This window comes from Salvelinus fontinalis, chromosome 14 (genome assembly GCF_029448725.1).
Source record: "Salvelinus fontinalis isolate EN_2023a chromosome 14, ASM2944872v1, whole genome shotgun sequence".
Classification (NCBI taxonomy): Eukaryota; Metazoa; Chordata; class Actinopteri; order Salmoniformes; family Salmonidae; genus Salvelinus; species Salvelinus fontinalis.
The window spans coordinates 54,669,545-54,696,896 of record NC_074678.1 but is presented as its reverse complement, the minus strand read 5'-3'; the positions used below and the strand labels follow the sequence as shown (position 1 = coordinate 54,696,896).

The following is a 27,352-nucleotide window of genomic DNA, read 5'->3' as shown; positions in this document are numbered from 1 at the left end:
ATCACTAGCCTGCTATTCAGTGGAGTTTCTGTGTGGTCCCAAGTCTGGGTTTAAGGGTCTCTTTTTCAAGCTTAAAATTCTACAAATTATTCCAGGCGGTATCACAACAGGCCGTGATTGGGAGTCCCATAGGGCGGCGCACAATTGGCCCTGCGTCGACCGGGTTTGGCCGGGGTAAGCAGTCATTGTAAATAAGACTTTGTTCTTTAACTGACTTGCCAAGTTAAATAAAATAAAATATTCAACATTGGCCTAGCATTATTTCTCCCGTGCTCAAAACAACTGTTAACTGGGAAATCTGACTTCAGTGACTTCAAAACAACTGGGAACTCAGGAAACAACTAGCTCCAACTGGGAAAGTACGTTTTGATTGGTCATCCGACTTGGAATTGTTGTTGTTTTTTCCGAGTTCTCAGTTGTCTTGAAAGCACCATAAATCCTGGGAATGCCAGACTGGAACGAGTTGCAAAAAAACACTCAAACTGGACAGTTTTATCTCCATCTCTTCATTCAAAGACAATCATGGACACTCTTACTGACAGTTGTGGCTACTTCACGTGATGTATTGTTATCTCTACCTTCTTGCTTTTGTGCTGTTGTCTGTGCCCAATAATGTTTGTACCATGTTCTGTTCTGCTACCATGTTATGTGCTGCTACCATGTCTTCATGTGGTGCTGCCATGCTATGTTGTTGTCTTAGGTCTCTATGTAGTGTTGTCCTATATTTACATTTTTAATCCCAGCCCCCATTCCCGCAGGAGGCCTTTTGCCTTTTGGTAGGCCGTCATTGTAAATAAGAATTTGTTCTTAACTGACCTGCCTACCTAACTAAAGGTTAAATAAAAAATACATAAAATAAAATAAAAGCCACGCAAAACGTTCTTGTGTGACAACAAATGTGCCCAATTAGCTGATTCGCTTGAAGTGCGCCCACTTTGGTTGATCCGCCCACTTCTGTTAACACGCCCACTTTCAGAGACACTCCATGTATGCATAGCATTTACCCATGACAAAAACTAAAAGGTCATGTGATACTAGCTATATCACGCTCATCAACGTAAGACCTTCCGTCGAAGAGATATTGACGCGCAAACTCCGAATATCAAACCAAAAAAACAATTTTGTGCGATACCTTACCCAACTGTTGTAAAGTTTTGTCAACAATGTGGCTGTTTTTGTTTCTGACGCTGGTTAGCGTGTGTTGCAAGGCAGAAGTTTGTCCATGCGAGATCCAGGAACTTTGTCAACAAATTCGCGATGAGAAGGACTTTGAGGTAACGTTAGCATGACCGGTTTAGCAGAAATGTAGCCCGCCATGCTCCTGTTAAAACAGGGTAGCATAATAAGTGATGGAACTACTTGAGAGTTTAGGCTGATAGCCCCATTAAAATGTGACACTAAACCATGACATTTGGGTGAATTCGTGGGTGAGTGTTCACTGACAAACTGGGCTAATGGCAAGGGCCCGACATTTTTGAGATGGCTGGACCGCATAAATTTGTGTAATCCAATATTGCAAGCTCTGCTATTGCTACAATTTGTAATACTAGTACGTTGTCAGTTTTACATACCCTAATGCTGTTTGTATCTTAATGCATCTTGGAAATATAGAATTGTAAATACAGATACAATAGGTGAACACGTCAACTACGAATATTGATGATAAATGTAAGCTTTATTTTTTTTTGGTAGCTGTTTAATAGCCATAGTCACAAGCCACACTTGCTCTCATTCAGTGCTGTATCGTCCTGCCTGACAAATGCATAAGGTTGAAAATGTTTTTAATGTTGTGGCTAGTGTAATCTGCTCTAAATGGGTTTAGACATTGGAATTAGATTTTTTGGGGGTCCAAGTTTCCTCGAAGGATGTTGTATCTTTAGCCCCTACTGTTGTAATTAAGTCAGGTCCACCACAGATTATTTTTGGGACCACCATGGATTTTGCATCAAATCCAATATTGTGTCTAAAATCCAATATGTCTGCAATAAGTCAAATTTTATTGGTTGCATACACATATTTAGCAGGTGTTGTTGCGGGTGTAGGAACACAAGCATTGTAGTAATATTTAACAATTCACAAGAATGTAATTAATTAATATATAATATTAGGACGAGCAATGTTGGAGTCTGGAGTATAAATACAGTATGTAAATGTGATGGGATGTATAGATATTATGGACGCTGTGGATAGAATATTTGGTATATGTAGGATAGAATATTGTGTATATATATATATACAGCAATAGGATGGCCTTGACTAGAATACACTATATACATATGACATCAGTAAAACAGTATTATTAAAGTGACCTGTGTTCCATGTCTATGTACATTGGACAGCAGTCTCTAAGGTGCGTGGTAGAGTAACCGGATGGTAGTCGGCTAGTGACAGTGACTAGTGAACTTATCCTCTGCAGCAGAGGTAACTCTGGGCCGTCCTTTCCTGTGGTGGTCCTCATGAAAGCCAGTTTCATCATAGTGCTTGATGGTTTTTGCGACTGCACTTGAAGAAACTTTCAAAGTTCTTGAAATTCTGGATTGATTGTCCTTCGTGTTGTAAAGCAATGATGGACTGTCGTTTCGCTTTGCTTATTTGAGCTGTTCTTGCCATAATATGGACTTGGTCTTTTCCCAAATAGGACAATCTTCTGTATACCACCACTCCCTCCCACAACACAACTGTCTGGCTCAAACACTTTAAGGAAAGAAATTCCACAAATTAACTTTTAAGAAGGCACACCTGTTAATTGAAATGCATTCCAGGTGACTACCTCATGAATCTGGTTGAGAGAATGCCAAGAGTGTGCAAAGTTGTCATCAAGGCAAAGGGTGGCTATTTTTAGAATCTAAATTATAAAATATATTTTGATTTGTATAACACTTTTTTGGTTACTACATGATTCCATATGTGTTATGTTCCATAGTTTTGATGTCTTCACTATAGTTTGTATGCCAAGCCGTTCGAACGCCACAGATGTTTTTGCGACAAGAACAGTTTTCGGTATGTCTCATGGTCTGACACACCGCTCTAGCTCTGCCACCTTTTGCTGCAGATGCGGACAAACACAGCTCTAACTCTGCCACCTTTTGCTGCAGATGTGGACAAACACAGCTCTAGCTCTGCCACCTTTTGCAGTAGATGCGACATTGGCGGATGTGGTGGATTGAGATGCAGGGCCATGCAATGAAACAGATATACTACAGTGCATTTGGAAAGTATTCAGACCCCTTCACTTTTTCCACATTTTGTTACATTACAGCCTTATTCTCAGATTTATTATTTTTTTCCCCCTTCATCATTCTACACGCAATACCCCGTAATGACAAAGCAAAAACAGGTTTTTGAAAATGTTTGTTAATAAATGAAGGAGAAAAAAAACAATTTAAATAAGTCGTCAGATCTTTTACTCAGTACTTTGTTTAAGCACCTTTGGCAGTGATTACAGCCTCGAGTCTTGGGTATGACGCTACAAGCATTTTGGTGAGAGAAGGATGGAATTTGTCAAGCAGGAAGAGATATTTCATATCTTGCTGTGCTTTGTAAACACAGATCTACACTTTTTTTTATTGTATCTACTGCTCCGGCATCAGACTAATTTTGTGATTCAGTTTCACTTCTCCACTCAGATGACAATTCACGAACAGGCGTTCTATCAGCAGACAGCTACTTTTCTCTGGTACTTTTCTCGGTTTAGCCAGAACTTTTCTCCGGTAAAATGAAAGATTAACTTTTAAGAAAAACATTAGGAAATGTAGCTTGCTACATTCTTTCTATGATAAACAGAAATGTTAGCCATGCATAGATTTAGCAAAAAATACCTTGCATTTTCATTGTAAGCTCATTTAGTCTAATTGTGTGGATGGCAGCCAAATAGTGTTCCACTTTTGTTGTCATCTGATGAAAAATGAAGCTATTTTCTGCCTGTTTTTACAGTAATGTTTTTTTCTGTGAAGGGAAACTTATAGATCACGCTATTGAAGCAAAAATAACACTTGACCTTCAATAGAAAACCGATGTGAGGTGATTCGTTGAAATTATCCAGCCAGTAAAGTGCTGATTCCTTCATATTGGCTGTCGCCTGTCTGCAATAAAAAAAAATCTCAGAGATATGAGTTGATAAATAGCTACTACAGGTTCACATCTATCGGCTGTTATATGTAGTATAACTAACTGTTAAGAGAGCGCAAAGGGTTCATGTCGCCACAATTGCCAATATCATTGTGTGAATCATTTGCGCACGCTATCGGTTACAGTAGAACAAGCTAATCAATATGTCTGGAGTGACCGCCAGGTAAAAGTTTGTGCATAAATGCAGTTTTTATAATGTAATAATTTAGCAGCGTAATCTGAACACGTGTGTAGGGAGTAATTGTTAAATATTGGTCTTCACAACATAATTCAGCATATTGATTATGAATTTGGGCATTTAAAATCAGTGTTTTGACACACAGCTATAAATCAAAAATGCATGACAACAGGAAGCGGCAATAATCATTTTTAACTTATATTTTAGGAATATAAATTGTACTTCTAACATTTTTTCAACAGGATTCTACTTAATCAGTTATCTACTGAATGAGCCCAAAAACATGCTATGATGTATTGATTTACATTTGAACGAAATCGTGAAAATATGTTTGTCTAGCCTAGATTCAGTAAAAAAAAAAAAAAGTTGAAAAGATGCTTTGGAGTTCCTCACCTGCCACTGGTCTCTCTGCTTTCAGGTGTTTGTGTTTGATGTGGGCAACAAAGCATGGAAGTCATATGATTGGGGAAAAGTGACAACTGTTGCTGCATTTGGGAAATATGATGCTGAACTCATGTGCCACGCCCATTCGAAAGGCGCACGGCTAGTCCTGAAAGGTAAGGTTAGGCATCTCAACCATATGCCAGTGTGCACTTGATCGCCTCCATACATGGATTTGAAAGGAAATGACTGGTATTTGGAAACAACCAAGCCCAGGGTTCCTCAACTTGGCGGCCCAGTGATTTTATTTGGTTCGCCAAACAAACATTTTTTTAAACAATTTTTTATTGTTGGACGGTGCATTCGGAAAGTATTCAGACCCCTTTTTCCACATTTTGTTACCTTTGTTACCACTCAGGGATTTCACCATGAGGCCAATGGTGACTTTAAAACAGCTACAGAGTTGAATGGCTGTGATAGGAGAGAAGTGAGGATGGATCGCTAACATTGTAGTTACTCCACAATACTAACCTAAATGACAGAGTGAAAAGAAGGAAGCCTGTACAGAATACATGCATCCTGTTTGCAATAAGGCACTACAGTAAAACTGGCAAAGAAATGAATGTCTTGAATACAAAGTGTTATGTTTGGGGAAAATCCAACACATCACTGAGTGTACCACTCTTCATATTTTCAAACATGGTGGTGGCTGCATCGTGTTATGTGTATGCTTGTCATCGGCAAGGACTAGAGAATAGAACGGAATGGATGTAAGGATTTAATTATTGGAGTACATCAATACAAGGGAACTAGGGGTTTGGTTCTCACAGTATCTTGGTTTATTTACTTCACTTTTCATGAACTCTGTTCTGCTTTTTTTTATGAATAGAAAGTTTTGAGTTGGTACACAAAATAAACACCTTTTCACAATTCAAAATTGCAACCAAATGTATACAATAAAACATACAAATATGCATACTTTTTATAGCACAGAAAATAACATATTTAAGCAAAATCCTGTACAGTGTGACTTAACCTAAAGAACCGGTTCCGTAAACCATACAAAAGAAATTATAATTTTGCTTCAGCAAAATAACTTAAATCTCTTTCCTTTTACAGACGAAATGTAGAAAATTACTTTATGACAGTAAAATTTATCTTTAAGACCTTAATCCACATAACCAAACATTTGTAATTAAAAATAAATAAAAATACTACAAAAAAACACTCCTTTTAGACAGTACAGACTTATCACAGCAAAACAAACTTGTGGGCACCAAAACTGTCAATGTCACCTCAAGCCCATTTGATCACTTTATGGCTATTAACAATGTCCGTCCTTTAATGAGAATGTTCTTCTCTTAGTCACTACAAACATTAATTTGGGGGCTCCTGAGTGGCGCAGCGGTCTAAGGCACTGCATCTCAGTGCAAGAGGCGTCACTACAGTCCCAAGTTCGAATCCAGGCTGTATCACATTCGGCCTAGATTTGGAGTCCCATAGGGCGGTGCACAATTGGCCCAGTGTCGTCCGGGTTTGCACGGGGTAGGCTGTCATTGTAAATAATCATTTCTTCTGACTTGCCTAGTTAAATAAAGGTTGTCCCTTGACAACTTTTAGGGACCCTTCAAAGTGCTTCTAGCATTTAGCTATTGTTTTAGCGTTTGCTAGTATCTTCATGTTACTAGAATTTTCTTCTTAGAATATCAAATCCAATCCTCTCCAAATAGCATTTGTTACAGTACCAGTCAAAAGTTTGGACACACCTACTCATTCAAGGGTTTTTCTTTATTTTAACTTTTTTCTACATTGTAGAATAATAGTGAAGACATCAACTATGAAATAACACATGGAATCATGTAGTAACCAAAAAAGTGTTTAACTTTTTTAAAATATTTGATATTCTTCAAAGTAGCCACCCTTTTGCCTTGTCAGCTGTGGTAGCAATTCTATAGGAAGAGAGAATGCAGATTCTTTCAAACAACACTTTATTATAAGATTTGCAAAACTGGAGAATCAACTATCCACTCAACAGTGCCGGTTCAATGCTTTTTATAGAGAAGCGCATCATTTTTGTATACGTGGCAGTCAGCAGATACTGTGTAAAAGGCAATTAGTCTGTGCAGATTTATGATGGCATGAGGTTGATAGCCCGAGGGCTCAACCGTCTAACTGCATTCACAACAACAAATACTATATTGTGCTCCTTTCTGCACGTTTCTGTAGATGGTAAACCCACGGGATGTCACATGCTGCGGTCGCACACAAACGGACTTTAGCTACACGCCCAGTCTTATGGCTAAGTCCCACAAAGCACTAACATATAACAAGACAATTCTTTAAACAGTAAAACATGGGCTAGCGTGAATAATTATAAGTTTCCACAACACAGCTTTGCACACTCTTGGCATTCCCTCAACCAGCTCCATGAGGTAGTCACCTGGAATGCATTTCAATTAACAGGTGTGCCTTGTGAAGTTAATTTGTGGAATTTATTTTCTTAATGCGTTTGTGCCAATCAGTTGTGTTGTGACTAGGTAGGGGTGGTATACAGAAGATTGCCCTATTTGGTAAAAGACCAAGCCCATATTATGGCAAGAACAGCTCAAATAAGAAAAGAGAAACGGCAATCCATCATTACTATAAGACATGAAGGTCAGTCAATCTGGAAAATGTCAAGAACTTTGAAAGTTTCTTCAAGTGCAGTCGATAAAACCATCAAACGCTGTGATGAAACTGGCTCTCATGAGGACCGCCACAGGAATGGAAGACCAAGAGTTACCTCTGCTGCAGAGGATAAATTCATTAGTTAACTGCACCTCAGATTGCAGCCCGAGTAAATGCTTCAGAGTTCAAGTAATAGACACATCTCAACATCAACTGTTCAGAGGAGACTGCGTGAATCAGGCCTTCATGGTCGAAACCACTACCAAAAGGACACCAATAATAAGAAGAGACTTGCTTGGTCCAAGAAACATGAGCAATGGACATTAGACCGGTGAAAATCTGTCCTTTGGTCTGATGAGTCCAAATTTGAGATTTTTGGTTCCAACCGTTGTGTCTTTGTGACGGAGAGTAGGTGACCAGACTATCTCCGCATGTGTGGTTCCCACCGTGAAGCATGGAGGTGGGGGTGCTTTGCTGGTGACACTGCCTTTTGAATTCAAGACACACTTAACCAGCATGGATACCACAGCATTCTGCAGCGATACGCCATTCCATCCAGTTTGCGCTTAGTGGGATTATCAACAGGACAATGACCCCCCCCCCAAAAAGAAAAGCTCCAGGCTGTGTAAGGGATATTTGACCGAGAAGGAGAGTGATGAAGTGCTGCATCAGATGACCTGGACTCCACAATCACCCGACATCAACCCAATTGAGATGGTTTGGGATAAGTTGGACCGGGGAGTGAAGGAAAAGCAGCCAACAAGTCCTTAGCATATGTGGGCGCTCCTTCAAGACAGTTGGAAAAGCATTCCTCATGAACCTTGAGAGAATGCTAAGAGTGTGCAAAGATATCATCAAGGCAGAGGGTGGGTACTTTGAAGAATCTCAAATATAAATATATTTTGATTTGTTTAACACCATTTTTGGTTACTACATGATTCCATATGTGTTATTTCATAGTGTTGATCTCTTCACTATTATTCTAGAATGTAAAAATAGAGAATCACTTGAGTTAGTAGGTGTGTCCAAACTTATGACTGGTTCTGTACATTCTACATGATTCTGTGCTTTCAACTTTGTGGCAACAGTTTGGGAAGGCCCTTTCCTGTTTTAGCATGACAATGCCCCTGTGCACAAAGCGAGGTCCATACAGGAATGGTTTGTTGAGACTGGCCTGCACAGAGCCCTGACCTTAACCCCATCGAACACCTTTGAGATGAATTGGAATGCCTTCTCCGAGCCAGGCCTAATCAGACTTGAGTGATATCCCTCAACTACAAGGTCAAAATTGGCCATATTGAAAAAAAGATAACCAAAAAAATAGCTTGCTTCTTGCAAAATTGCTTCTTGCTGTACAGTCATTTGGAACATTGTGGTAAAATTGACATTTGAATTAATCAAAATATTTCTATACTGCCTAGCCCTAGATGAGCCCTCCATGTGCATTAATCCTACATGCATTTGTCAGTGTTGTAATTTTTTTTTTTACTGTAGGTGATGTGTCCATCCCTGAAATGGTGGACCCTGCCAACAGGACAGCATGGATCACAAGCAAAGTGGACTTGGCCAAGAGGCAGTTTATGGATGGCATCAACATAGACATTGAGCAAGAGGTGGCCGACTCCTCCCCAGAGTACTACACCTTGACAGCACTCGTCAAAGAGACCACTGAGGCCTTTCATAGAGAGATCCCAGGTTCCCAGGTGAATACAATAGTGTATCCTAGTCATACCAGACCAACAACTTGGGGTGTAGGGGATATGTTGGCGTGTAGGCTAATTATGCTCCGATTCACAAATGAAAGCAGGCCACATTCACAATTTCGGTTAAAAGTAAATTGATTAATCCAACCTTACAATCTGCATACCTAAGTTTTTTGGGGTGTCACAACTGACAACATTCATCAGGCACCAAACAGAAGAAAATGAACTGAAACAGGGAGGGACTACATGAAACTGTCCAATCAGAAACGCTTGTTTTCGTTTTACTACGATATGCCCTAATGCAGGGGTTTTCAAACCTTTCCTTGGGGACCCCCAGCCATTCCATGTATTTGAACTATCCCAGAGCTAGCACACCTGATTCAACTTGTCAACTAAATATCAAACCTTTGATTAGGTTTATCAGATGATCTAGTTCAGGGCTACAACAATAGTGTGGATTGTCTGGGGGTCCCAGAGGAGATATTTCAAAACCACTGCCCTAATGAATAGGACCCAGCTTCCTCCGTGCCCTTAACTTACCCTCTTCTCCTGACTCGTTCTCAGGTGTCATTTGATGTTGCCTGGTCGCCCAAGTGTATAGACGGGCGCTGCTACGACTACGCCGCCATTGCCGAGTCCTGCGACCTGCTATTTGTGATGTCATATGATGAGCAGAGTCAAATATGGGGCGATTGTGTTGCGATGGCAAATGCTCCATTCAATCAGACACAGTCAGGTAAGTAATTTGTGGAGAAGGACCTCTAGAAGCCCAAACCAGAAGCCATTTTATTGCAGTTATTTGACTTCAAGCTAAAAACTATGGATCCCTAGCCACTACTTGTCATGCTGAACAGACTAATCCTAACCTGCTATGGCCTTCTGTCTTTTATTCCAGCGTATGACCAATATTTGGCGATGAAGATAGATCCAAAGAAGCTTGTGATGGGAGTACCATGGTATGGCTATGATTACCCTTGTCTCGACTTCTCCCAGGTGAATACTCCAAAATTGAACTTCTCAACTTTTTATTTTTTAAATTTTATCCCCTTTTCTCCCCAATTTTCGTCGTATCCAATCGCTAGTAATTACTATCTTGTCTCATCGCTACAACTCCCGTACGGGCTCGGGAGAGACGAAGGTCGAAAGCCACGCGTCCTCCGAAGCACAACCCAACCAAGCCGCACTGCTTCTTAAAAGCCAGCCGCACCAATGTGTCGGAGGAAACACCGTGCACCTGGCCCCCTTGGTTAGCGCTCACTGCGCCCGGCCCGCCACAGGAGTCGCTGGAGCGCGATGAGACAAGGATATCCCTACCGGCCAAACCCTCCCTAACCCAGACGACACTAGCCCAATTGTGCGTCGCCCCACGTACCTCCCGGTCGCGGCCGGCTGCGACAGAGCCTGGGCGCGAACCCAGAGACTCTGGTGGCGCAGCTAGCACTGCGATGCAGTGCCCTAGACCACTGCGCCACCCGGGAGGAACTTCTCAACTTTACTAGAGTGTATGCCTTGTTAGTTTACACTATCAATGTTTCCCTCTACTGTGGGAATTATGATCAAATCTACATATTAGCCCCTTTCAATGCACAATACCGTAACAAATCTAACTATGCAAGACAGTCTGTGATTTGGTTTTTGGCAGAGTGCCTCGTCTGAGGATGCTATTGCATTCACAGGCACGAGCGATCGCAAGTAGATGTGCTTGTTTTTTGAGATCAGAGCCTCACGTGTGCACATTTGTTCATTTTCTTTGCTAGTTGGTGAGGTTATTAGCCCAGTTATAGCTTATTTCTGGTCAGCAATGGGGAATGATTGCTTCCTACAAGAGCACAAAACATGTACATTTCTAGCCATCTTTGAAAATCAAGTCAGGTAAATAGCTTTTTTTATGTCTTAGAGGCAGTATTATATTTTGAGACAAACTTGAATAATCTAAGAAGCCGATAGGTAGAGGGTAGCATACATTTTGTCAGTATCTTCTCTAAAGTCTCATGGATTGTAGGCCTACATTGAACACGTTGGATGCTACTTACTGTAGGCTGTATCATGGAACAGCTATTTCAATAGCTATTTCCATGTTAAAATGTTGGTGCATTTTCTCTGTTTTTCATGTTAGGCCACTCTGGTAGGCCTACATTATGATCAAATAGCCACAGTAGCCTTCTTGGCCACTGTTAAAAAGTTTAACTTGATTGGTGTCCACCTGTGGTAAATTCAATTGATTGGACATGATTTGGAAAGGCACACACCTGTCTATCATTCTTAAATGGAAGAAGTTTTGGAACCACTAAGCCTCCTCCTAGAGCTGGCCGCCAGGCCAAACTGAGCAGTCGGGGGAGCTGGTTACTCTGACAGAGCTCCAGATTTCCTCTGTGGAGATGGGAGAACCTTCCAGAAGGATAACCATCTCTGCAGCACTCCACCAATCAGGCCTTTATGGTAGTGGCCAGACAGAAGCCACTCCTCAGTAAAATGCACATGACAGTCCCCTTGGAGTTTGCCAAAAGGCTCCCACAGGACTCTGACCATGAGAAACATTCTCTGGTTTGATGAAACACAGATTGAACCCTTCTAGCCTGAAATAAACTTTGGCACCATCCCTACGGTGATGCATGCTGGTGGCAGCATCATGCTGTGGGGATGTTTTTCAGCGGCGGGGACTGGGAGACTCGTCAGGATCAAGGGAAAGAGGAACGGAGCAAAGTACAGAGTGATCCTTGATCCTGTTGGAAGAGTGATCCTTGATGAACCTGCTCCAGACCGCTCAGGACCTCAGACTGGGGCAAATGTTCACCTTCCAACAGGACAATGACCTTAAGCACATAACCTGACAGAGCTTGAGAGGATCTGCAGACAAGAATGGGAGAAACTCCCCAAATATAGGTGTGCCAAGCTTGCAGGGCCATACCCAAGGAGACTCGAGGCTGTAATCGCTGCCAATGGGGTTTCAACAAAGTACCGAGTAAAGGGTCTGAATATTTATTTGTAATACTATTGTTGTGTATTGTGTGTAGATTGATGGGAAAAACAATCGATTTTAGAATAAGGCTGTAACGTAACAAAGTGGAAAAAGTCAAGGGGTCTAAACATTTTCCGAACGCACTGTATGTTCAGGAGTAAAAATTGGCTTAACAAGTCACATTGAATTTCAAACACGGATTCAACCACAAATACCGGGGAGGTTTTCCAATTCCTCGCAAAGAAGGGTAACTATCGGTAGATAGGTCAAATAAGAAAAGTCATTTTAAGCGTTGTGAAGTCATTAATAACGCTTTGGATGGTTTATTAATACATCCACAGTTGCTGGAGAGGAATGAAACCACACGGGGTTTCCAACAGAGTTTTTAATGGCTGTAATAGGGGAACTTAGGATGGATCAACAGTGTTGTAGTTACTCACTCCACAATACTAACCTCATTGACAGAATGAAAAGGAAGCATGTACAGAAGAAAAAGATTCATTAATATGCATCCGGTTTCCAGTAAGGCACTACCATAAAACTGCAACAAAGAAAATCTTAAATGAACTTTGTACTGGATACAAAGTGTTATGTTTATGGCAAATCCAACATACTATACCCATCACATTTCAAGAATGGTGGTGGCTGCATGTTATGGGTATGCTTTATCTTGTTTTTCACAATAGAGCTAAGCACAGGCAAAATCCTAGAGGAAACCCTGGTTCAATCTGCTTTCCTTTCCTAGGAGCTCAGATGCAAAAATGTGATGTCCGACGTTTCGACAGACAAGCTGTCTTCATCAGGGTATATCAATCTGCTTTCCGACACTGGGAGACAAATTCACCTTTCAGCAGGACCATAACCTTACCAATCTGCTTACCAAGATGACATTGAATGTTCCTGAGTGACCTGGTTGCAGTTTTGACTTAAATCTATGGCAAGACTTAAATGGCTGTCTAGCAATAATCAACAACCAATTTTGGTAGCGTATTTTTAAAAGAATGTGCAACTGTTGTGCAATCCAGGTGTGCAAAGCTCTTAGACTTACTCACAAAGACTCACAGCTGTAAACGCTGCCAAAGGTGATTAACATGTATTGACTCAGGGGGTTGAATACTTATCAAATCAAGATATATATATAATTATTTTCTCCACTTTGACAGAGTATTTTGTGTAGATTGTTGACATAAAAATTTATTTTCTATGAATTTTAATCCCATTTTGTAACAACAAAATGTTGAAAAAGTCTAGGGGTGTGAATACTTTCTGTAGCAGGCACTGTACCAGAAAAAAATGAGAGAGAACATCGTCCTGCTGTCTCAACTATATGTGTCTTTTTCTCTAATTAGGAAGGGGTGTGCTCCTTAGCCAAGGTTCCGTTCCGGGGTGCACCTTGTAGCGATGCAGCTGGCCGTCAGATCCCTTACAGCTTTATGATGAAACAGATCAACAGCTCTCTGTCTGGCAGGCTGTGGGACGAGGTCCAGCTGGCTCCCTACTACAACTACAAGGTATGGAGACACATTGTATAGAAGGTTTGTTGAACAAGTAGCCTATAAGCCTATTTGTCTGGGCTGCTGGTGACAAATGACAACTCAACAGAAGCTGCAGCCATTTCGGGGGAAAGGCTATTTGACTGCAGTGCTGTTAGATTGAACTAACACAGTCACCTCACAACACATCGCTTCCTCCAAATCCAATAAAACACTCTGGCTCAAGTTGAACTCTCGCCAAGGCTGCATTATCCTCCTTGTTCGCAAAGACGGTGCCATTGTCCCATAACAGAGTTTGTGAACTGAACTGTCATCCACAGGACCAAAGGGGACAGATCCATCAGGTGTGGTACGACGACCCAGAAAGCATTGCCCTGAAGGTGGCATATGTACGAGAGCTGGGCCTGAAGGGCACGGGAATGTGGTGCGGCAACCTCCTGGACTACAGCAACAACCCAGTTGCCCGGGAACAGAGTCGAGACATGTGGAACGCCCTCATGGGCTGCCAAGACGCTCAGTGCTGAGAAGACTGCCTTTCCATTGGATCCTCACTGCTATTTGTTGCTTGTCAATAGATGCTTTTGTTCGAGGACAGAAGTGGGACAGAGGAACCGTAATGTGTCTTCCTCTTGAGCTCAGGGATGCGTACTTGCACTTCTATTTCATAGTTTTTTTGTATTGCAATTGTAAAAACATGAGCCACTTTAAAACTTTGTTTTGTACAAAGAATCATGCCAGCACAGATGGATTCAAAATGGTTGATTGTCAAACACAGCATTGTGCCGCTGTCTGAATCCTACAAAACAAATTTGGCTTTGCCATATAAGCGCTTAATAAATACTGTGATTTGCATATGCCAGTAGGTTTGAAGAAAAAAAACATAAATAACTCCTACCAACAACACTTAACTGTTGTACTTGTCTTTTCTTTTACTCTCACGAACACTGATTTTACAGATCGTTGTTTCGCTTGCAATGATCGGGATATGTGGTTGTTTTACCTACTTTAGGGGAATGCAGTCACTTTCAGTAAGAGCCGCTAAGATTAAAATAGGATGTAAATGTTTACGCTTCAGAAAGTCAATCCTAAAACCGCTGTGACTTCTGAAGAAAATTCCATCCTGAAACAGTTACGAAATCTCTTAGTCATGGCAGATACTGTTGCTTTGATACTGTACAAATATTTGTTTTCATGCTTACGATTTTAAGTTGGTAGTATCAACACAGGTAAATGATCAAATGAGAGCTTGTTCTTGCTGCAACAGGGACACGACAGTTTAATACAAACAATTGTTTGGTAAACTGTGAAGTCATGGCTTTCACTTGATATGCACTGCAAATAGACCTAATTTAAATGTGACCTTTTCTAAAATAAATCATTTGGAATAAGCTAAAAGCGAATATTGTCTTCTGGAATAAGGCCACGGTGGTACTGGTAGAAGTGGCTCAGTTAGGGATGCTATGAGCCTGCGGTCTGTCCCTTGCTCCTGCTCCAAAGCCCATGCATCCAGAGAGAAATGTCTGGGTATTCTTCTGGGCCAGCTCAGCCTTCAAGGCTCTCAGCTCTGTGGCAGCCTGCTTCCCGAGCTAGGAGGAATTAAACAAGGAAGTACGTCAATGAAAAACATTGAGCACTGTCTGTCCAGCAAAGCTCTCCACCTCCTGCCCAAGTCCCATGTAAAAGTTGATAACTGACATTTCTGCTTCTCATATGAAATATTTTTCAACTGAGCCATTAATTAACATACTGTAGTTTTTCCCCAATGAGATAAACAGGGATGGAAAAAATAAAGGAGAATTGTATTTACATTTGTAGAGTTCTGAGGGAGTCAAATTGCAATTGAGATTTTAATACCTTGATCTCTGTGACGAGCCTCATCTTGGCATCATCCACCTTCCTCCTTAGGTTGTCAATCTCATGGCTCTCTGTCATTATCTGGATAATGAGCTCATTCTGAACATGGTGGGAAAAGTACCCAATTGTCATACTTGAGTAAAAGTGAAGATTCCTTAATAGCAAATGTAAATGTAAAAGATTCTGAAATAATTTACAAACAAAGCATTTGTGTTTAGTGAGTCCACCAGATCAGAGGCAGTAGAGATGACCAGGGATGTTCTCTTGATAAGTGTGTGAATTGGACCATTTTCCTGTCCTGCTAAGCATTCAAAATGTAACGAGTACTTGGGTGTCAAGCAAAATGTATCGAGTAAAAATAACATTATTTTATTTAGGAATGTAGTAAAGTAAAAGTTGTCCCAAATATAAATAGTAAAGTACAGATACACACAAACACTACTTAAGTAGTATGTCAAAGTATTTTTAACTTTGACATAGTACTTTACACCACTGTCTATAATAATGGCATGGTCTGTATTGACCACAATATGAACTTATTCCCTCTAGTGGATGTTGTGGCTCAGTCAAACTGACATTGTTACTATGGCCTTACTGAACCAGAAACACTGAATCAACTTTGCATCCCAATAATCTGCGTGTTCACTTCCTTCACAGATTTAAAAGCAAAAAAAAATCATAAAATAAATGTAGTGGAAACTATCTAGCCAATGATTGGGGAGGGGAGCACACTTCAGTTGAAGGACTGATTGTTACTTTGGTGCTCGACAATCTTCCCCGCCATCTGGGCTTTCCTCCTCCATCCCTCGCCTTTAGCTGGTGTAGGATGTTATTGTAGAATATCTCCAGCTCTTGACGAAGACTTCTCAGTGTGACCTCCAAAGGGGCTGTGGCCTTCTTGGTATCAAAATAGCTCCTCTTCCAACTGTCACGAGCTAGAAAACAACAAAAGCTCTCAGGGCAAAATTGACTGGCTTTTGCTCCAATGTCAGTTCTGAACCCATTTATTTCCAGAAAGAGTTTTGAAAAACAAGATGGTTAAATTGAGGAAGGAAAACATGATTTATTTGTTTTTTCTGTAACTCTTAAAGCCTGTAGCTATAATGCTTTATAAGTTGTTATAAGCATGAATGAGACGTTTGTATTCTACACTAAACAAAAATATAAACGCGACATGCAACAATTTCAAAGATTTGACTGAGTTACAGTTCATATAAGGAAATCAGTCAATTGAAATGTATTAGGCCCTAATCTATGGATTTCACATGACTGGGAGTACAGATATGCATATGTTGGTCACAGATACCTTGGGGGGGGTAGGTGCGTGGATCAGAAAATCAGTCAGTATCTGGTGTGACCACCATTTGCCTCATGCAGCACAACATCTCCTTCGCATGGAGTTGATCAGGCTGTTGATTGTGGCCTGTGGAATGTTGTCCCAGTCCTGGATATTGGCAGGAACTGGAACATGCTGTCGTACATGTCGATCCAGAGCATCCCAAACATGCTCAATGGGTGACATGTCTGGGGAGTATACAGGCCATGGAAGAACACAGACATTTTCAGCTTCCAGGAATTGTGTACAGATCCTTGCGACATGGGGCTGTGCATTATGATGGCAGTGGATGAATGGCACGACAATAGGCCTCAGGATCTCGTCACGGTATCTCTGCATTCAAATTGCCATTGATAAAATGCAATTGTGTTTGTTGTCCGTAGTTTATGCCTGCCCATAACATAACCCCAGCAGCACCATGGGCCACTCTGTTCACAACATTGACAACAGCAAACCGCTCACGCACATGACGCCATACACGCTGAATGCCATCTGCTTATTACAGTTGAAACCGGGATTCATCGGTAAAGAGCACACTTCTCCAGCGTGCAAGTGGCCAGCTAAGGTGAGCATTTGTCCACAAGTCGGTTACGACGCTGAATTGCAGTCAGGTCAAGACCAGTGGAAGCGCTTCAGGGGAGGACCATCCTCAGGGAATTTCAGAAAAATGTAAAGTGAAACAAAGTTAAACTTTTTAGATAAAACTACACTAAATATATTCACGTCACCAACTAATTGATTAAAAAACACTGTTTTGCAATGAAGTTCTACAGTAGCCTCAGCAGCACTCTGTAGTGAACCGGAGTACAGTTGGCTTCCGTCCTCTGAGTACATTGACTTCAATACAAAACCTAGAAGGCTCATGGTTCTCACCCTCTTCCAAAGACTTACAGAGTAATTATGACCACTTCCGCAGGACATACTCCAACCTATCAGAGCTTTTGCAGCATGAACTGACACCCAATCAAAGGATCAGAGAATGAATATAGTACTGAAAGCATAAGCTACATCTTTCTAGCACTGCAGTGCTTAACATGTGGTGAGTAGTTGACTCAAAAAGACAATAGTTGAACAGTTTTGAACAAATACATTTCTAGAGAGATTTCGTAGTATATATTTTTTCACTTTTACTTGCTTAGCTAGCATCAAATGCTGCTAGTTAATTTAGCCTACACAAACACCCGGCTCAAACAGAGAGGGATGCTATGTTAGCTAGCTGGCTGTCCAACACTGGAACTCTTCCAAGTCAAGGTAAGCTTTTGGTTTTATTAATTTATTGCCGCCCGTGGGTGTAACTACTAAACTGCTTGCTGCTGACTACACTGTACTGCATGTTTGTAGCAGGTTTACTAATGCGTTAATTCTTGTAGCTATGTTGACTATGACATGACAACAATGTGTAGTGGTTAGCGCTCATTATATGAAGGTTTGGCTTGGAAAGGTTTTTTCACCTGGTCACAGACAGCTGATGTGTTGTCTACTGATGTCCACATGCGAAGGGAAAAGGTGAGAGGAGGAGAGTGTGTAGTAGATAGACAACAAGCTGTTTGTATGTGGCTGCTATGAAAGTGAACTGTGTTTGCGTCTAATCCGGTGTATTCATTGCGCCGATTCTGTTGAAAAACATTTCTTAAACGGAATGAAACGGCGATAAACATACCTGAATTTGTCCAATAGAAACTCGTTTGCAACTGCTGGACTAATGATTACACCCTAGATCAGCTAGATGCAGGCAAACGTGTGCAAGGCGGCATTGAATATGTCCCTGTCTGTCACCTTGACTACTCAATTCTCTCGACCTGCGCACCTACGTTGTAAACTTTCATTCATAGGCTAGATTGTAGCAACCTCATGATGGGTACAGGGAAAATTAGAGTATCATGTAGTAGCCTAAACCTATATTTATACATTGAGCTGGGTGAATGGAATATGAATGACAGTCATCCAATATGCTGTAATAGAAATAAAGCCATGTTCATAAAAAAAAGATCATCCTCCCTCATGTTAAACTGCACTGACCACCACTGGTGAAGACAATTAGCATGCAGATGAGCTTCCCTGAGATGGTTTTTGACAGTTTGTGCAGAAATTCTTCAGTTGTGTGAACCCACAGTTTCATCAGCTGTCTGGGTGGCATGTCTCAGACCATCCCGCCGCTGAAGAAGCCGGATGTGGAGGTCCTGGGCTGGCGTGGTTTGTGGTTGTGAGGCCGGTTGGACGTTCTGCCAAATTCTCTAAAACAACGCAGGTAGGTGGCTTATGGTAGAGAAATTAACATGAAATTCTCTGGCAACAGTTCTGGTGGACATCCCTGCACTCAGCATGCCAATTGCGCACTCCCTCAAAACTTGAGACATCTGTGGCATTGTGTGCTAAAACTGCACATTTTAGAGTGGCCTTTTATTGTCCCCAGCACAAGGTGCCACCTGTGTAATTATTTAATCAGCTTCTTGATATACCACACCTGCCAGGTGGCTAGATTATTTTGGCAAAGGGTAAATGCTCACTAACAGGGATGTAAACACATTTGTGTACAAAATGAGCGAAATTAGCTTTTTGTGCTGGGATCTTGAATTTCAGCTCATGAAAAATGGGACCAACACTTTACATATTGCGTTTATATTTTTGTTCAGTATAATAAGGCTCATAATGTTATGCCACTCAGTGTATAATCTACAATTTTGCGGAGATTTACATTTTATGCTGAAAAGAAGTGAGGCGTAAATGTTGCATGCAACTGGCCACTATATTCCACTGTGTTTTTTATTTCTTTGTAGTTTATTTTCCCTTTTTTTGTGTGTTTTGTGGTGTCCGGTATCCCTGGTATACCATGCTGTCACAATGCATATGGTGTATGCATTTGTAGGTCAATTTAGAAACTATAATTATTTTTGGCCTTGCGCAGTGAAAGCCCCACCTTAGATATTCGACATGCTTCTTATTGTGAGGCTTGCGCAGCATACAACTTCTTATTCTTATGCACGCTACACCTTTTACACTGTTTAAGATAGAAACGCCATTCGAAGTTCAAAACGTGAGTAACGGTCTAACTTTTTTGTCCCCCCATCCGCTTTCGTGGCATTTCCTCAAGATTCTAAAGCTCCGCATTGTGACATAATCACTTCCAACGGCCATTCTCGAAAGTGAAATCATGCAGCTTTTGACTCAAATCAGCTAATTATTCCACTTTGCAACAACTTAGACAAAGTTAAAGTGTTCCCGTCTTCATCTAGTTCTCTGCTGCTCAAATATGGCATTAGGACAAAAAATACTATTTTGAGAAAGTTACAGCAGGTTAAGTAACTTAAAAAAATATTCAAAGGTATTATATCTTCCTCTATTTCTCTGCTTGTCAAATCCCATCGCCTGTCTCTTTCTAGCCACAGCTCTCTGTGTTATTGAGATTCCAAAACTAAGCTTTTGCTAGGATACTCAGACACAGAGAGGGCAAAAATTATGAGGAGAGTGAAGTGTGACCATAATTACTGACCACAACCGCACAAATATTGACCACATATTGACCAAAACAATGTGATCATGATCATGAAATCATGTGATTTCTCAAGATTCTACTGCTCCCCATTGTGCCATTCATTCCCTGTAAATGAAATCATGCAACTTTTGACAGAACTCAGCTAATTATTCCACTTTGCCATTTTAGTAACTCCATTTTACCAGGTGTTCTTCCAACTTTTCCCAAACTGCCATTTTGACCACTAACGCAACAAGTTAGAGAAACATTTTCAGAGGTATGAAATCTTCCCCTACTTCTCTGCTTGTCAAACCCGAAAGCGTGTTAGAAATCGTATGTACAAATCTCTAGGTAGAGCCGTTTTAGTAACCCATCGCCCACTATCTTCTAGCCACAGCTCTGTCATCTTTGCGATTCCAAAACAGAACTGTTGCTAGGATACTCAGACACAGAGAACCAAAATTAAGAGGAGAGAAGTGACCACAATTATTGACCATATAACAATTGAACCACACAACTACAGACCACAACCACACAACTACTGAACTCAACTACTGACCAAAACAAGTGACCACAACCACACAACAACTTACCGCAAAAACACAACTGCTTACCACATCTAGTGACCACAAACACACAACTTCAGACCATATCTGGTGACCACAACCACACAACTGCCTACCACAACCACACAACTTCTGAACACATCTAGTGACTACAACCACAGAACTTTAGAACACAACCACACAAGTGCTTACCACAATTTCTGACCACATCTAATGACCACAACCACACAACTTCTGAACACAACCACACTACTGCTTACCACATCTAGTAACCACACAACTACTGACCCAAACTTCTGACCTCAACCGCACAACTTCTCACCACATCTATTAACCACAACCACACAATTACATACCGCGACCACACAACTTCTGATCACACATTTAACTACTGACCATATCCACACAACTTTTGACCACAACCACTGACCTCAACCACACAACTGCTTACCACACCTAGTGAACATAAACACACAACTGCTGACCACAACCAAACAACTGCTTACCACACCTAGTGACCACAACCACAACTATTGATCATAACCACACAACTTCTGAACCACATAACTACTGACCCCAACTTTTGACCACATCTAGTCACCACAACCACACAATTACACACAATTACATTACAAACTTTTGACCATAACCACACAACTGCTTACCACATAACTTCTGACTACAACCAAACTTCTGACCACAACCACACAACTTTTGACCACAACTATTGAACCACATAACTACTGACCACAAAGTCTGACCAAATCTACTGACTAACAATGGGAATTAAATCTAATTTCACAATTTGAATAATATAATCAAAGTACACATTTTTGTACTTCTTTCACTACCACAACTACTGAACCACATAACTACTGACCCCAAATTCTGACCTCAACCGCACTACTTCTGACCACATCTAGTGACCACAACCACACAACTCCTGACCTAAACAGCAAAACTAATGACCTCAACCACACAACCGCTTACCACCTCTAGTGACCACAACCACATAACTTTTGACCACAACCACACAACTGCTTACCACATCTAGTGACCCCAACCACACAACTTTTGAGCACAGCCGCACAACTTCTGACCATATCTAAGGACCACAACTGACCACAACCACACAACTTCTGACCAAACATCTAACTACTGACCATATCCTCACAACTTATAACCACAACCACACAACTACTGACACATTTAGTGAACCCAACCACACACCTTCTGCCCACAACCACACAACTACTGACACATCTATTGAACACAACCACACACCTTCTGCCCACAACCACACAACTACTTACACATCTAGTGAACACAACCACACCACTACTGACACATCTATTGAACACAACCACACACCTTCTGACCACAACCACACAACTAATGGCCTCAACCAAACACCTTCTGACCACAACCACACCACTACTGACACATCTAGTGAACACAACCACACAACTACTGACACATCTAGTGAACACAACCACACCACTACTGACCACAACCACACACCTTCTGACCACAACCACACACCTTCTGACCACAACCATACAATGACTGACACATCTATTGAACACAACCACATAACTTCTGACCACAACCACACAACTACTGACCTCAACCACACACCTTCTGACCACAACTACACAACTACTGACTACAACCACACAACTTCTGACCTCAACCACACACCTTCTGATCACAACCACACAACTACTGACCTCGACCACAATTGCTGAACACCTCTAGTGACCTCAACCACACAACTACTGACCTCAAACACAACTACTGAACACCTCTAGTGACCACAACCACACAACTACTGACCACAACCACACAACTACTGACCACAACCACACTACTGCTGACCACAACCACGCTACTGCTGACCACAACCACGCTACTGCTGACCACAACCACGCTACTGCTGACCACAACCACACAGCTGCTGACCACAACCACCCCGCTGCTGACCTCAACCACCCCGCTGCTGACCTCAACCACCCCGCTGCTGACCTCAACCACACAGCTGCTGAACACCTATAATGAACACAACCACACAACTACTGACCACAACCACTGACCTCGACCACAATTGCTGAACACCTCTAGTGACCTCAACCACACATCTACTGAACACCTCTAGTGACCACAACCACACAACTACTGACCACAACCACACAACTACTGACCACAACCGCACTACTACTGACCACAATCGCACTACTGCTGATCACAACCACACAGCTGCTGACCACAACCACCCCGCTGCTAACCACAACCATACAGCTGCTGAACACCTATAGTAAACACAACCACACAACTACTGACCACAACCACACAACTGCTGACCTCAACGCCATAATTGCTGAACACCTCTAGTGACCAGAACCACACAACATCTGACCACAACCACACAACTTCTGACCACAACCACACAACTACTGACCACATCTTCTGACCACAACCACACAACTGCTGATCACTCAACTGCTGACCACAACCACACAACTAATGACCACACAACCACTGACCATTCATCTACTGAGCACAACTGAGGACAACCAAACAACTTATGATTACAACCACACAACTTCTGACCACATCAGGTGACCACAACCACACAACTGCTGACCACAACCGCTGACCACAACTGCTGACCACAATTGTTGACTGCTGACCACACAACTGCTGACCACAACCACACAACCGCTGACCACAACCAGACAACCGCTGACCACAACCACACAACCGCTGACCACAACCACACAACTGCTGACCACAACCACACAACTGCTTACCACATCTAGTGACCACGGCCATGCAACTTCTGACCACGACCATGCAACTTCTGACCACGACCACGCAACTTCTGACCACTGACCACACAACTACTGACCACAACAACTGACCACAACCACACAACTGCTTACCACATCTGGTGACCACAACCACACAACTACTGACCAGTAGTGACTATCTGTGGGAATTTAAAATGATTTCACTTTTCAATTAATATAATCAAAGTACAACTTTTTAAACTTTCACTACCACAACAATACTTTCAAAGAGCTTTAGCAAGCCTCACAACTTTACATGTAAAGTTACAATCTAGTTATTAGTATTATGACCATGGCAAGTATGCATCACAATAGTAATGTCTATGTCGTAGGGCAGGTCAGTAACTTATTTTGCTGTGCCCTGTCGCACAGATTATTTTATGTTAAACAAACTAGTTGGTATTTAATCTGGATCATAATGAGATGCTAATATATTAGAAGGGGGTCATACGTGCTTTTGTCATATCCTGAAACGAGGGTGCAAAAGAACTAGTCCAGACATACACCACCTTGATTTCGACGGTGTCTGTTCTGTGCCAGCAAGTCTTTTCCTTTTCTCAGCAACTCTTGTCTTGTCTGTTCTAGTTGCTTTCTCTCCTCTTTTGCCATCTTAATTTCCTCCATCAGTTCATCTCCTGAGGGAGGGAAGAAACATACCATGTCATTTGCGCCTTACATTTCAGCAACAACAATATGGATGACTGAGACATAACAGAAATGCCTGCTTACTACTTGATAGGAAGACCGAGGCAGCCGTTTTACGAGTGCCCAGGTTTGGGGCGGGGGGTGGAGAGGTGTACTGTGTAGGCATAGTTACTGGGTGTTCAGGGACCTACATCAAAATAAATTATTGTTAAAACAATTTCATTTTTTTGTTGAAGCAAATTGATTTCGGTGTGCATGCCAAGAAAATAGTTGAAGTACTCCTCGCTGCTTCTCCTCTAGACCTATTTCCCTGACTTAGACCCCCTTTCTAATTCAAACCCACCTGCTGGCTGTGGAGTTTTGAAGCAGTAACAAAGCCACACAGTATTTTACAAGGCGCTGGTAATTTCCAATAAAACTACTGTTGAGTTGTCTCAACAACCTCTGTTGGTGTGCAGTACTTGATGGAACTACACCTCAAAAAAAGCGATTGAATGGGCTTGCAGATGTTCAATAGTCTGGCTATGACAGAAAAACATGGTAATTATAACTGATTTTGGCATAATGTCCTTTCAGTAAGTATGTAAGCAGCACGCAAGCATCTCTTACCTCATTTTTTTGTTTATTCCTGATATACTTCAGTGTCTGTGCATCTATAGATTTCCTAAACCTCCAAAGAGAGAAAAAAATGTTGGGCTTATTTATTTTAAATGACTCATCTAGAAATTCGGTGCCTGTAACCAGGGTTTAAATTGCTCTGACGGTGTTAGAGCTCTTCCTCTCTGTTAAGGCAAAAGTGTTCCTCTGTGTGTTACCTGTGTGGGGTGGGAGAAAACACAGAATCCTTATCTTCCAGTGACTCTGGAACCCCCGAGTCGCTGGCTCGGTTTCTCTTGAAACGCTGTTTCTTCTTAGACGGTGCCACCTTCCCCACAACTGATTCTGTCAAAATGGATTGAAAGTAAATGGTTGTAACAACATCTCTGTCTGTTACAACAAGTACAAGGTTGACTTGCTTTTCAGAGACGTCAGTTTAAAGGGATAGAACACTCCAAATCTAAGTTTTCAGACAATTTCATACCAGACTCAGAGCACTTTTCAGGTACGAACTCCCCCCTCCAAAAAAAAAATGATTTTGTAGTGAGCTATTGCTTTAACTCTCACCTTTAGCCTCTATGACACACTGGGGTGGCCCCTGGGCTTGGGCCTTCCACAGGAGTTGGTCATCCTCAGCGCACCCAGGCTTCTGAGAGGAGAGAAGGTCCTCCTCATTCTCCTCTGTGGAGCTATAGCTCTCCTCTTCCCCCGCCTCCTCATCGGGGCTGGGGGAGGGAGGGGGCTGGGGCTGGAGACCCTGGGGAATCTGAGGGAATTTAAAAGGCTCTTTTGTCCCTGTTGGCATTCCTTGCACTCTGGCAGTGTAGTAAATCTGGGGGTCTGTGGAGTGGGTGTTGGGGGTGAGGGACTGTGAACAGACACTGTTGTCGATCTCCACCCTGGGCAACAGATACAGCTCTGGCTGAGGGGCCTGGAGAGTAGGAGAAGATCATGACATAAGGACAAGGTATGCAACAAGCGTATTATAAATAGATGTCTTTCTTTCACTTAAACAAATATTATACTATCTACAGTATATATGCAATATATATGCAATATATATATTTATATAAATATAAAATAAAATATACAATATAAAATATATTTTAACATTTAAGCGGAATGTGCATACATATGGAGGGGCAAAATACTTCACTTTCAGATCCCTTTCTTGTTTGGCTTTGACCTATTTAAAAAAAAAAATTTAAAAAATACACATGCAATGGGACAATGAATCACCTCACGCCAGTTTGCCAAATAAAACACAAGTGATAAGCAATTGTGTCCCTGAACCAGGCTCGCTGTACTCACCAATGCCAAGCTTCGGCCCACACATTTTAAAAATGAAAACGTGTCAATATCTCTCTCAGCTCCGAGGAGAATGCCAAGCTCACTCCTGAGAGTTCTGAGAGATGTATCAGGAAACACCCTGGCATGAAAACAACAATGTACAGTGAAGAGGCACTATGTTCAAAGACATTTTCACATCAAAGAAATATGGGTGAAGACGACAACCATCAAAGTATCTTGTTGACTGTTTAATCTGCAGTTTTCTGTACCTCTTCTGTACATATTTTCTATTATGAATATTCCTACAAATTGTAGGCTATACTGGTCTCATTATTTGCAGTAACCATATGCCACTTCTGAATAGAAAACATGTCATGAATATCTCACCTGATGAATCCAGTAGATATGAAGCTCTCTATGGCTTCAACCGGCACTCTATTCAGTTTTAAGTTCCACTGTTCATTTGGTACAAACAGCACATGGAGCTCAACAAACTAATAAGAAAGCAATCGAAATTAATACGTATTGGAGCTTCTTACACTTTGCCCTAACAGGCATTGGTTTTCCAAAAAGCAAAGTTCACCAAGAAAGAGGATATAAAGACTCTTGCGGTAGACAGATGGTGATAATCTTCTGTCCTGAGTACATAAAATGTTTTTTTTTTAAATTCACGACATAATGGTGCAATGTATAGCCTACATACCTTTCTACTTGTTAGTCGTCTCTCTTCGGGATATCTAAAACACTTGCGCGAGTACTCCATTTTCAACAAGCCTCACCTATTCTAAGAAGTAATCTGTTTGACGAAGGCATCAGGTTTTTCCATTATAAATGCTGTTATTTCCACAGGATAAGAAGTAGGATACGGGCTGGTTTCTTCTCCTAAAAGCTTGTGAATGTGTTGTGCTTGGCTTGTCCAGGGGGCGGAGTGGAGGAGTGGACTGCTAAGTAACAATCTCTTGTTAAATCAAACAGAGCCGATCGAAGCAATATCTTTATGGATGGCAGAAACGGTTGTTGCTCCGCTGCAAGACACCCAAATAAACGTTAAAACATTACCCCCTATAAGGTGGAGATTGTAATAGGGCCATTGTTGAATAGCGGTGGCATTTGAGAATAGCATTGTGGGAAAAATGTAAATAATGAAGCGTATTTGGGTACATCTTTTAAGAGTTTCATTCTAAAACACTACAATGCTTTCATAAAGTATTCACACCCCATGACTTTTTCAAAA

The 27,352-nt window shown here is 41.5% G+C and overlaps 2 protein-coding genes across 5 annotated transcripts; one reads left to right on the top strand and one right to left on the bottom strand.

Annotated features, from left to right (window-relative positions):
• Nucleotides 1-999: 999 nt before the first annotated feature.
• ctbs (chitobiase, di-N-acetyl-) lies at nucleotides 1,000-14,412 on the top strand. The gene is made up of 7 exons (XM_055862315.1): nucleotides 1,000-1,274; nucleotides 4,725-4,863; nucleotides 8,849-9,057; nucleotides 9,622-9,793; nucleotides 9,953-10,050; nucleotides 13,366-13,527; nucleotides 13,830-14,412. The coding sequence occupies exons 1-7, from the start codon at nucleotides 1,164-1,166 to the stop codon at nucleotides 14,031-14,033; spliced, it is 1,095 nt and encodes a 364-aa protein (XP_055718290.1). The 5' UTR covers nucleotides 1,000-1,163; the 3' UTR covers nucleotides 14,034-14,412.
• Nucleotides 12,387-27,097, bottom strand: spata1 (spermatogenesis associated 1). Of its 4 annotated transcripts, none has more exons than XM_055862311.1 (12): nucleotides 26,822-27,096; nucleotides 26,506-26,612; nucleotides 26,140-26,257; nucleotides 25,961-26,014; nucleotides 25,396-25,759; nucleotides 25,047-25,173; nucleotides 24,841-24,895; nucleotides 24,316-24,418; nucleotides 24,096-24,221; nucleotides 16,120-16,298; nucleotides 15,364-15,462; nucleotides 12,387-15,095 (listed from the first exon to the last, which is right to left on the bottom strand). In XM_055862311.1, the coding sequence occupies exons 1-12, from the start codon at nucleotides 26,879-26,881 to the stop codon at nucleotides 14,955-14,957; spliced, it is 1,533 nt and encodes a 510-aa protein (XP_055718286.1). In that variant the 5' UTR covers nucleotides 26,882-27,096; the 3' UTR covers nucleotides 12,387-14,954. The 4 variants fall into 4 exon arrangements, with proteins under 4 accessions (XP_055718286.1, XP_055718287.1, XP_055718285.1 ...); XM_055862312.1 differs by having other exon boundaries at nucleotides 24,841-24,901; nucleotides 25,985-26,014; XM_055862310.1 differs by having other exon boundaries at nucleotides 24,841-24,901; nucleotides 26,822-27,095.
• Nucleotides 27,098-27,352: the final 255 nt, after the last annotated feature.